At 40.6% G+C, this 11,877-nt stretch overlaps 1 protein-coding gene across 8 annotated transcripts in view; it reads left to right on the forward strand.

Annotated features, from left to right (window-relative positions):
• Positions 1–11,807, forward strand: part of TTC3 (tetratricopeptide repeat domain 3) — an 88,764-nt gene extending 76,957 nt beyond the window's left edge. For 5 of the 8 annotated variants that reach the window (XM_090060553.1, XM_090060560.1, XM_090060581.1 and 2 more), the window contains 8 exons: positions 2,349–2,449; positions 2,968–3,061; positions 3,782–3,883; positions 6,313–6,734; positions 7,542–7,668; positions 7,849–8,079; positions 9,585–9,677; positions 10,463–11,807. In XM_090060553.1, coding sequence (XP_089916679.1) covers positions 2,349–2,449; positions 2,968–3,061; positions 3,782–3,883; positions 6,313–6,734; positions 7,542–7,668; positions 7,849–8,079; positions 9,585–9,677; positions 10,463–10,570 — 1,278 coding nt within the window. In that variant the 3' untranslated portion in view covers positions 10,571–11,807. Of the gene's footprint in view, positions 1–2,348; positions 2,450–2,951; positions 3,062–3,781; positions 3,884–6,312; positions 6,735–7,541; positions 7,669–7,848; positions 8,080–9,584; positions 9,678–10,462 lie in introns of those variants that run through there. The other 3 variants (XM_090060576.1, XM_090060566.1, XM_090060609.1) reach the window with 3 other exon arrangements.
• Positions 11,808–11,877: the final 70 nt, after the last annotated feature.

Genomic DNA, 11,877 nt, shown 5'->3' on the forward strand with positions numbered 1-11,877 from the left:
TAGGCTTGTTATATTTGGTATGTGATCCAAAGCTTTTGTCTACTTAATCGCAAATTATCAAGATTGTTTTATTTAAGTATTGTAGTAGTGGTTTATTGCTTGGGCCAAACTAATGTTGTCAGAAAATTAAAACAAAATAGGGTCTAATACTAAATGATAATTGCAATTTAAATACTTTCTGTGTCTTAACCTCCATGGCCTGTGTACATTGAGTGTGCACACTGTTCCCGTTAGTGGGATTACAGTATTCTCTATTTAAGTATGTAGGCTTAGAAGTGAAAAACTACGGGCTATCCAAAATATGCACTTATTCAAACTTAGGGTGAGCAGTTTTCAGTAAGCATACAGTGCTAGTAACACTATACTAATGGCCTGAAATGGACTAGCTTCCCTAATTTTCAAGGCTTCTAATAGTTTCAGTGGCCTTGAAAATGAGGAGAGAAATTAGCTGTGAAATTTAATAGCTTCCATCATTTTCAAGGTTTCTAGTATCAGCCCTTTGACAGCTGCCTCCATGCGCTTTCTGGTGCAGTTAAAGGCAGTAAAATTATTTGCAAAAGAGATGGGTGCAGTTACTATGCAGTTGATCAGGGTGTACAGGGAAGCAGACTGTAGGGCCTGAACAATGCTATGCACTTAAGCCAGGGGCAGGCTAAATATGGCCTGTTGGATGGATGCGGCCCACCAGGTAATTCCATCCAGCCTGCGAGGCTCCTCCGTAAGCCCTGGCCCTCACTGTCCCTCTACAAGCTGGCACCACCATGCAGGAGGTATGGCTCTGGTTGCTAAGCAGCCAGCCCACCTTACCTGAGCCTGACCTGTCCCAGCCCTGAGCCAGGAGGCGTTAGAGACAAGAAGCTTCTGGCCGGCAGAGGCTTTTGCCTGATCACCCCCTGCCTGTTCCCAGGCTCCCTGCCTGCAAGAGTGGGAATTCAGGTAAGGACCACACCTGACCAGGGCCAAGGACTACTGTTGGAGGAGAGGGGCTGGGTGCACAGGGAGCTGTGTGCTCTGGGGCCAGGCTGGGCTGGCCCTGCACACAGCAGGAGCACAGGGAACTACACACTATGGAGCCAGGTGGAGCTGGTCCCACACCCTGTGACTGCGTGCAGCCAGGGGCTGAGGTGGGAGCGCAGGAGCTGCCACATGCTATGGGGCTGGGTGGAGCTAGATCCACATGCTGCCACTGCATACAGCTAGGACTTAGGCGGGAGCACTGTTGGGCTGGGTGGGGTCTGTTGGGGCCGTGGGGTTGGTCAGGGCTGGTCCTGCTCGCTGCCACCACGTACGGATCCGGGGACTCTGAGGACCCACACCCTCCCATGCACCCCACCCCCATCATACCCCCAACACACCTACACATTCCCTCCCCAACCATACACCTCTACCCCACACCTCCCACAACCCACCCCCAACACGCTGACACTTTCCCACACACCTCGCCCCTCCACTGTACCCAAAACACCCACTCCCTCCTACCATACCCTCTCACACACCTCTACTCCACACCCACTCCCCAACCAAACCCCATGACACACATTCCCTCCTTCCCCCCACACACATACAAAAGTAACACTGTTTTCCCAGGCAGGGGTCAGGACTGTGCTTGGGCTGGGTGGCAGCAGTGCAGGGATGTGGGCTATGGGGTGGGCTACAGCTATAGTGGCAGTCTGCCCTTGACCCATGCACAGATCTGGGTGGTCACATACCCCGTGCCTCCCTTGGGGGTGTGCACAGTGGTGGGAGCCTTCCCCTTCCTTCTTCCCCTCCCCTCCCCCCCCCCCCACCCCATCACGCAGCCCCTGGATGAGCTGCACATGGCTCTGTCGTGCACCTGCCCCATTCCTTCCCTCACCGCATGGGGCCTCAATCTGTCCCCCTCCCCCACTCCCCATCCCTACACCCCTCCCCTCCTAACAGACTTACCAGCCAGACGCTGCTCTTAAAGCTGCTGGGCTGCTCTCATAGCTGCATGCATGCTGTAGCTGCACACATGCACATCACATTTATCAGCAATATTATTGTGCACATCAGCTAAAAAAAGTCAATTGCTGATGATACCAATCTTCTTTTTATTGGTGCCAATACAGTATGGACTGGTGCACCTCTAATCGGCAAGACTGTTAAAAGCCTTTGTTTTCTTATACAATAGCTCACTCAGTACTGCAGTATTCTACAGCTAACTTTTCTTGATTTAGAAATCTACTTTAGTGCATTATAAAAACCACAGGTTAGTGAATTGACTAGAGAACAGATTGAGGTTGAATTGAGATGAATAACTTGGTTTTGTTGCTTATGCTAGGAAAGCACTTGCAGTGTATATTTTTAGTTATCACATTTAATTGTAGGTGTCAGTACTTGAAAACTGGAAGACTGCTGAGGTATGCAAGTTATGCAGCATAGTTTCAAATGCAGAAGCAAATCTTAAATGGCTAAAGGTAATTAGCAGGTAAGTGGGATGTAATGTGACTAGAATTTCTGTAGGAGTTACTAAATAAAAACAAGATTGTTGATTTAAAATAAGTCTGATAACTATGTAACACATAGCACTGCATCTAGGATGTTACCTGTATCTTGGATTTAATTTGCAAATGTAAACATTCAGTAATTAGATCTTGTTTTCTGTTTTAATACAATCTTATTTCCTTTAAGAATTTTTTGGTTTTGTTTTGATTAATGGAGTTATACATTTACATTACAACAAACTAACAAGTGTTCAGATTACCATACATACTCATAATAAATGTCATTCATAACTTTCACACACTCTTACATTCAAAAACTGGACAGATGCATCAGACTGTCACTGATGCCATCATCAGATAAAACTGTTTGATTGAAGTTTTAGTTTTGACTTGCCTAGGAGAAGAAAAGAAGGCTTAGAAAATATACCGATTTCTCCGTTTAAAAAAAATCTCGTACAAACTTGTTGATAGTGTATTTAATGGCAGATCTGAAATATCTCAGCAGCTCAGCTTCACCATCACCTCAATTGAAGTCACAGATAGATGAGTGGGAGACATTTCATTCAGATATCAAGAAAGAAATTGAGAAAGTAGAAGTAAGTCTACTCTTCAGTTTTCCTATATGAGGGGTTCTTAATTTTTCTCCTTACCAAAATGCAGAACTGAGTTGTGTATGTGGTGGCTAGTTTAAGCAAAACAATATATACTTGGTAGGGGTTGTTTGCAGATCATTGGATATTCTTAAATATGTCCTTTACAATTTAATATTTCTGTTCTTTGCGAGTTGGTTGAAGGAAGAGTTCTTGTTTCAAACAGATCTCAGATAGGTACTATTTTGATGCATTTACTTAAATAAAAGAACATAAAGGGCTCAGAGCTGAAAGTGCCCTGCCAACCATGCAGGCAGCCATGTAGCGGTCCACTAACACCCACTGATTTCAGTGAGGATTCATTCGGGCATGAGTGTTTTCTCATGCAGATTTTAATGCTTCATTGGCAACATTGCAGGCCAAATGTTTTAACCATGTTTTCACATTAATTTACCAGCTAACTCTTGGGGAGTTTTCTACTTGGGGGCAAGATGGTGTAGACTGCAAACGGGTAAATTGTTTGCAGAAAAAAAACAATTTAAAGCAGTTGGGGTGCACAGGGAAAATATTTTCAGTAATTCTAAATCTTTAATGACTTATCTTTTTTAACCTATTAGGATATGAAATAGAAAATCCGGTTTTTTGTAACATAGGAGATATTTTGTTTCCCACAAAATCTGGTAGCATTTATTGATCCTTTTTAATTGTTCATGTTTTTTTCTTTAGACCCAGTATGAAGAGAGAATCCATATGCTGAAAAATGGTGCTGTGCTAAATGATCTCTCTAAAGTACAAATTCGAGACCTTCAGCCTCCTCCTAGTGTCTCAGTAAGCATCTTGTAGCCATTGATAATCTTCCTTTTTCTGTGTCAGAAGCAAATGAAACTATTAACCTTCTTCCATGAGTGTACCAGTAAGCCCTGTGGAGGTGTGCATGCATGTGAGAGCAGGGGAATTTGAATACGGGTACAAGGCCATGTATATATTCTGTTCTTCCTGCTTTCGTGTGATGGTATAAAGAGAGAGTTGGTTGTGATGGGTAAAACTGAACTGAATGTTTGGTTTTTCTGTTCAGAGACCTTAGTAAAACTGAGTCTTGAACCAACTTTGTAAGGGAATTTTTATCTTAACTCTTCCAGCAGGGTCTGCAAGGCAAGGCAAGAAAGGCTGCTGCGCTCAGGAATTGCCAGGTTCCCAGCAGCTAGAGACCTTCACCTTTCCCTGCTAGGGAACTCCTGCAGCCCACTCTTCTGCCAGCCAGGCTTCACTATCAGGATCAGAGCAGTCCTGGTCCTAATGCCGACCCTCCACAACCCCATGCCAATCATCAGCTGATTGTCAGCATTGGTATAGCAGTGCCACACATTTAATTTATGGTGCCATGCACATGAGAGGTTTCCCATTTTTTTTCAGGGATAGCTTTGTGGCTAGTTTTTCATTTTATGCCACTATAAGTTAGCTGAACACACAGCTCTGTTCTTGTTAATCCCAGCATAAACCCATTAATCATGTGATAACTATAACATGCCCAGGGCCTTGGTTTGGATATAGACTGTTTTCCTCTTCGTCTGTTGTTGCTTATACTCTCTACCTAGAAAACCCTTTCAGAATCAAGGCTCTGTTGGATTGGGTACAGGAGATACTATAAACTAAATGTTTCAGAATGGTTTGTGCATGTACGTATTAACCATTTAATCTTGCACCTTTGGGAATATTTTGGAGATTTTTTCTAAGTACCTTTCTGCCCTCATTTATACACATCTCTTGTGTTTCATAACAATGCTGCTTCATTTCTATATCCCATCATTATTGGCAATTCCACATAGTTGTGGATAGTTATCTTATTTGTGGGTCTGAAGATGGCTGACAGGGCCACTCTAGGATTGATGGGCACGTGTTTCCACATGGGTTGGGTGGCTCTAGATTCTTGGTTTTTCATCTGAAACCATTGTGCAAGGAAGATACTGTCTGCGTTTCACATTTTTACCTCTGAGTGTTCTTCAGTCTGGTGTTTGATATCACTGTAGAGTAGTGCAAGGATAACTTATTTGAGAAATGAATCGTGTTACCTCCGTAGTATGCTCGGCTCCAAAACCTTTTTGGTGGGCAAACGTTACAGATTTTTAAAATATTCTTTCCTTTCATACGAGTACAAAATGGTTCCTTTTGACAATCTGTTTTTATTACGCACTTAAATCTGGCTTTAGCTTTTTTTATTAAGTGATGATTTGTGAACTATTAGGTAACATTACCAGAGTTATAACGATCTGCAGGATGGGTAAATTTCAAAATTTGATTACTAGTAAAACAACTTGCTGAAGAATCTGGTAAGAAGTTGTCCATGACTTGCAATTTAACAGTGCTTCATTTTATTAAGGCTTGTTACTACTAAAGTTTCATTTAAACTTTGTTTAACCTACATGAAAAAATTAAAATTATCCAGTGTATACCAGCTGTACAGAAGTTTATACTTGGCACAAACCAAATTAATTTACATTTCCACACAAATATTAAATCTAATCCTCTCTTTCAGAAAGCAATAACTTATACTAAAAACTTTTATTGACTTTGCTGGGTCCATATGAGTTAAGGGGTGTTAATTTTATGCTTTTTAGCATGTCTTGCTATTCAAAATGAATTTTTTCTGAGATGGGATAAACTATCCATGAATAAATCTAGGGTAGAAACCAGTGAGGTTTTTAAAACAGCCTTCTAATAGAGTAGGAGGGGCAAGGAACCCATTTGTTTGAGAGGGTTTTATCAGTTTATGAAAGGAATTATACATAGCCTGTAGAGATTGTAGCGGTCAGTTGTTCTGTAATGTACACACGTTCAAAGTTTTAAAATACTTATATTAAAAATAAATAAACAAACTCACTTTTACCTACCTCCAGTCGGAAGACCCAAATGCCATTTATTGGGTTCCTGATGCACACCACCAATTTCAAAACATTCTTCTTTAAAACCAAATGAGTGTCCAGAGCCACTCGTATTGCTAACCCATGAGAGTGTTCCATCTCATCTGTGCGTATGCTCTTTGGAGCATTGTTGGCCATGTGTATTGTGGTTTTTGTATTTGTGCTGTGAAGATGACATGGGTAAAGCTGGGTAGTAATAAAATGGTATCTTATTGTCACTTACTATGAAGACTTAAGTAGAGGACAGTTCATGTTGTTAACCATAGCCTTGACACGTTCAGAAATACTATTTGACTAATTTCCTACTTATCGTGCTTGAAAAGAATATTTTTCCTCTAGGTCTTGCAAGGCAGGCCTCCTATTAATGATCCAGCCATCGTATTGTGTTCATCTACACCCGTGCATCCAAACTTACTGCCTCCATTTTCAAACCCTAAAGACCAAAGTCCAGTGCATTCTGCACCTCATGTGCAGAGCAGAAGTAAAACAGCACATAAAAGTTCTAATTACTCTGCAAATAGTGGATCAGTAAAAATAGTCTCTGAAACTTCAGGAAGATTGTGCTCTGATCAAGTGCTAGTAGCTCAGCCATCTGAGATTTCAGGACATGCTGCTCCGAACATCCAGCTAAGCCACCAAGATGATCCACCACCAGCACTGGCACAGTTGGACTCTACTAGAGGTTCAAACAAGAAAGTAGTTCCAAAAGCATTTGATAATATCGTTTCACATCTAATGACTATATTTCCACATTATACCAGGTATCTTTTTCTTTTAAGTCCTTTCTACTCTAGTGGGTTTGGTGATGGTTGTGGTGTAACAAATCCATGGCGAGAATGTCTTGGGTTTCCTGGCAAAGAGACGAGACGAATTTCAGAGAAGCTTCTCTCCCTGCTTGGTGTAGGGCTGCAGAAATGTTGCATCTGTGATGGTTCAGGAATTACGTGAGGGGCCAGAGTTTTTGTGGGTGATATCTTTTTATTGGTCCAACTGCCAATAAAGGCAAGGCATTCTTCATCAGGTTTCTCTGAATGAAGCATACCTTTCATTTGAAAGCTTGTCTAACTTTATCCCAACCAGGGCTCATGGTAGAGGTGATATCTTTTATTAGACCAACAGGATTTTTGCAAAAAAAAAAAAGTACTTAATTGGAAGCTTTTGGGCACAAACACCCTTCACTGGGCATCAGAGAAAAGACTGTAAAAGTTCCCCTGGGTAGAAATGAAAGTTCATATTTCATTTCTTTATCCCAGCCATGCATTTCATCCAATAGAAGATATCCACACAATTCCTTGCCTCTATTCCTCATTTTCCCATTAAGATTAGTTTGAATATTTTACAAGAATATCTTGTTGCTTTAGTTTCCTTATTTCAGATTAGCTTTAGGATCCAAGCAGAGAGAACTGCTTTAGTCGCACAGTGATACCTGGAAATGTGTGTAGAGCTATTACTATCAATCTAATGCCTGGAAGCTGAGGGTTTTTACATGCTGTGACCAGTTCGTAGCATTGCTTTCTCAGCATGCTGTAGAATTCTCACCAAATACAATTTAATTTCTCCCTCTTAAGGTTTGACCTTACTAATTTCATAAAAGAGGTACGAATTAAAAAAGGAAACACGCTTTCAGGGCTGAGCCAAGATGAAATCCTTAGCAGTGTGACGGAACTCATTTTGGATCACCAAATGAAAAAAAAGGTACACTTTTATTTTAATTGGACTGTTTCTTTCACTATCAGAGTTGCCCAATGAAAAATGTTCTCAATTCTTTTGTCATAACTAAAAACTGAAATAAAAGTCCAGAGGGACATAAGTTTTTGGCCAGTCCATGGCTTTCTGCTTTAAATTAACAACAGCTTCCTAATGACACCTGCCTAGGTTCTGATCTCAGCAGGGAGAACTGAAAAGTCAGCATCCTCCGCTTCATCAGGACAAACACAGAAGCTATCCAAGCCGGCAGAAGGAAGTATGTCCAGCCCATCCAAGGCAAGACCTGCCTATAAAACTGCCAAAACCAAAATGTCTTGTCCCTTACAGCCAGCTGAGCATCCCTGGAGACTGGTTGGAGAAACATCAAAATCAACATGGAAAAAATCAAGAGATTCTAGTGTAAGGTTTTGTCTGCTCTTAAAAAAAAGTTCAAATAATAATAAAATGCAAAGAGTTCCCTGACACGTTTGCTACTGGGTTTATAATTAAATCAAAGTGTACTATATCTTAGAAATTCAGATGGAAGCTTTTCTTGTTTTTTTTTTTAAAGTCTTGATTCCTTATTTTTATGCAGAAGAGGTAGATTTTTATAACATCTGATTAGTCAGATTAGATCTTTGTGTACAGCAGTAATTAATGACACATCCTGTAAATACTTGATGATAATAACTGCAGGACAGTAATTAATCTGATGTAGGCACAACTATGAAGGACAGCTTTTTTTTCCTGTTACTTTATTGCTATAACAAATAGTTTAGGTGAGAGCTTTTAAAATGTGAATCTAGCTTTCGGAGAAAAAGGGGAAGTGTCTCTATACTGTGCTTCTGGCGTTGCTGCTAGACTTAACAGGTCACCTGCTTTGTTTGGCATCAGTTATAGCTCGGGGTGAGCCAGACCATGGCACATGAAGCCATTTTGTTTGGCATGCCACATCTGGCCCCGGCTCTTGGTAGGCCGCTGCCAACCACAAAGCCTGAGCTGGTCACAGCAGGCGGTGGGAAGGCTGTAAGCCCTGCTGTGAGCAGCCTGGGCTCTGTGGGGTGGCAGGGTCCTGCCCAACGCCCAGGCTGCTTGCAGCAGGCAGCCACCAGGCTGCCAGTGGCTGCATTGAGATCTGAAACCCTGGTATTTCTGGTCCAGCTGCACACGTGCCTCAGAGCGGGTGGTGTGCGAGGGGCTGGGGCTGTGCTGCCACAACAAAGAGCAGGCCCTCCTGGCTTCCCTGCCATCTGTCCCTGGCACACCAACTTCTTCCATGTCAAGATTGCAGGGTTTTTTGGGACTCGGCACAAAAACATTGCTGACCCCTGACACAGCTATCTTTAAAATGGTGGGAGATATTGGGTATATCGGTGATAAAAATTAAAGAAAAAATAAAGTGTTTTGAGTGATTCATCTGAAGAGTTATTATGCTCCTAGACTCTTATGTTAGAAGCATATACAATTTATATAGGAGCATTATTTAGATGGTACAGTATAAAGATGTATTTGAGAGGCAAGACAGACAAACGGACCTACAGGTAACTAACAATCAGAATGCAAGAGATGTATAGCTTCTCAAAGCCTAAATTTTATTTCTTTCTAAGTATCTCATTACTGCATTTGGTAGTATTCTTTTTTTTTTTAGTTTCACAGCATTGACTGCATAATCTGCAATCATCTGTAAACTCAGAAATGCTATTCTTACTTGTTGTTGAGCTTTTACATCTCTTAGTAAATTGGGTTTGTTATCCATACATTTTCAGGGAAGAGTCTGTGACTTGATGTTGCAAAAGTACCATGGGGAAAAAAATAAAACTTTAATTTGGTTGTTCCGTTCCAGTCTATATAATGGGTTAAAAAACGAGTAGTCAGATAACTGATAACTTTCTAGTAATTTTTAAATGTTATGTCTATATCCATAGGCCTCTGAGGAAGATCCGTGCATAATATGTCATGAGGACTTAAGCAAGGAAGCTGTGTGTGTGCTAAAATGTGGACACAGTTTTCACAGAGAGGTAAGGGCAATTTTTTAATCATAAGAAACATACTTGTAAGCCATTTATAACTGCTCATCGGATGTAAAACTCTTCAGATGAACAAGAAAGCATTATTTTTTCCAAAGAGCCTTTTGTTATACAGACTTTTAACATCAATACAAACAAGGCAATTTCATCATGCCTTGAGCAAAGTTGATAATTGAAAAGATCAGTGTGTTCTCCGCATGTGTTTCTTTAAGTGGCAGGCCCTGGGAGCAGGGGTATTAACCATACCATTAGTACACAACAAATTGATTTTTAGATGATCATGTGTATTATCATGAAAGCAGATCCCACATTTTCCCAATGCCATGTCTTTAGAGCAGCTGTCCAACTTCAAAGCAGTTGAGGGCCAAATGCCCAGGACTGCACCAGCGTGAGGCATAGGCCTCCCTAGGCCACGCATAATGTGGATGCCCCACACATGCACACTGTCCCCTCAGTCTGAGGGGTCACCCTTAGCTCTCTTGACTGCACCATGCTGTATTGCCCCCCAGCCCTGGGGACAAGGAGCTACAGCCAGAGGGGGAAACTCCAGCCGCTGTCACAGCCAGAGCAGTGTGGTGAGTAGTGGCCTAGCAGGTGCCCTGGGCCCACAACTTAACCCTTGTAGGCCATGTGTGGACAGCTCTGTCAGAGTACTTCAGAAACTAACTACCTATTTTTGAAGAAACAGTTATGTTAGCGTTTTTGTCATATGTTTGCAGACTGGAAGTTGAGATTTAACAGATTTTCCAAACTATTTTTCTTCCACCTTTTTACAGTGTATAGAACCCTGGCTTAAAACACAGAGGACATGCCCAACCTGTCGAGTTCACGTCCTTTCATCTGAAGAGTTCCCGGAACTTCCTGGAAAAAACAGAAATGCTTGAACCTTGTTATTAATACTCAGTTTAATAAAAAGATGTAATCATGTTAGTTGCTGCAGACAGATAGAGGGGTGGTTCTGTGACATGTACTGCTGAGAAGTATGAGCAAAAAACCTGATTCTATGAAATCAGTAGAGCCAGATTTTGTCTCAGTTAAAATTAGTTCAAAATTTTACATCTAACGAGTCAAACCAGTAAACTTTTTAATACTGAAAACTTTCATCTTGCACAGTTGCTGACCAAATGGGCTTGAGAGTTGACAATAACCCATTTCTGCCATTATCTGATTTATAAATTTAAACTGATTGTATTCAAACAGTGGAGCAGGATTGTGTGTTTGTTTATAAGGGGCACTTAAGTAGCCACATTTGCCTTCCTCAAAGTAAGACAATACTCAGTTGCTGCCTCTTTGGAGGAAACTGAAAATTGGTTCAATACACTGAAAACTCTCAAGAATGGTATATCTCATTTATCTTCGCATAAATTGGTTCTGTCAACTACATTCAGGAGTGCCATTGTGAAATGTAAATTTTGATGGTATAAACAGGCTGACTGCATGCTCTTTGCATGGAGGTCCCTAATGGATAATATTTGACCTTGAATGCTAACATTTGTTTTATGAAAAAACAGTCAATCCTACCAAGATCTTTGGAGATGCTTATGTGGAAGCTTATTTGAATTCCCATAGACCATTTCCCTACAGTATTGCTCCAGTGTTTAAAAAAAAAAAAAAAAAAAAAAAGGGAACTAGGACTTTTCTCTGCTTGGTCAGTGAAAACTAAGAAAATTTAAAAATGTGATTTTTAATTAGCTACACTATAATTCATAAAAATATTTTAAATGGACAGTCAGTTAAAATAAATTCAGTTTCCCAGGCATAAGGCAAATAGTGATTAAAATCAAAGAGTTCAAATCACAACTCTTGCCTATCCATTATGAAGATATTCTTAATATAATCACTGCTTCTCCTTTCACAGACATTGTTTCTGAATACACCCCCTTTGGTTTTTGTATTAATTTTTTGAAGAAGACTAAAGTATTTTGTATTCCAGTAAGTACTTTTATTATGTGTTAACTTTTTGTAATGGTAGAGCTCAAAATGAATAGTAGTTATGGTTTTTTTAACATACTTCTTCTATCAGGTTTATTTTTATCGGTAATACAGTACATGGTTTAAGCCTCCTTTTTATGTGCAGATTTTTTTTTGTGCTTAAACTAATAAAACAACTTTTTTAGCTAATTTTTCTAATGATGCAGTGTTATTACTATTTCATTTGTATTCTCTGCATAGACACTGGCTTGTCTTGTGT

The sequence above is a fragment of the Crocodylus siamensis genome, chromosome 1, assembly GCF_052110815.1.
Source record: "Crocodylus siamensis isolate JL-2025a chromosome 1, ASM5211081v1, whole genome shotgun sequence".
Classification (NCBI taxonomy): Eukaryota; Metazoa; Chordata; order Crocodylia; family Crocodylidae; genus Crocodylus; species Crocodylus siamensis.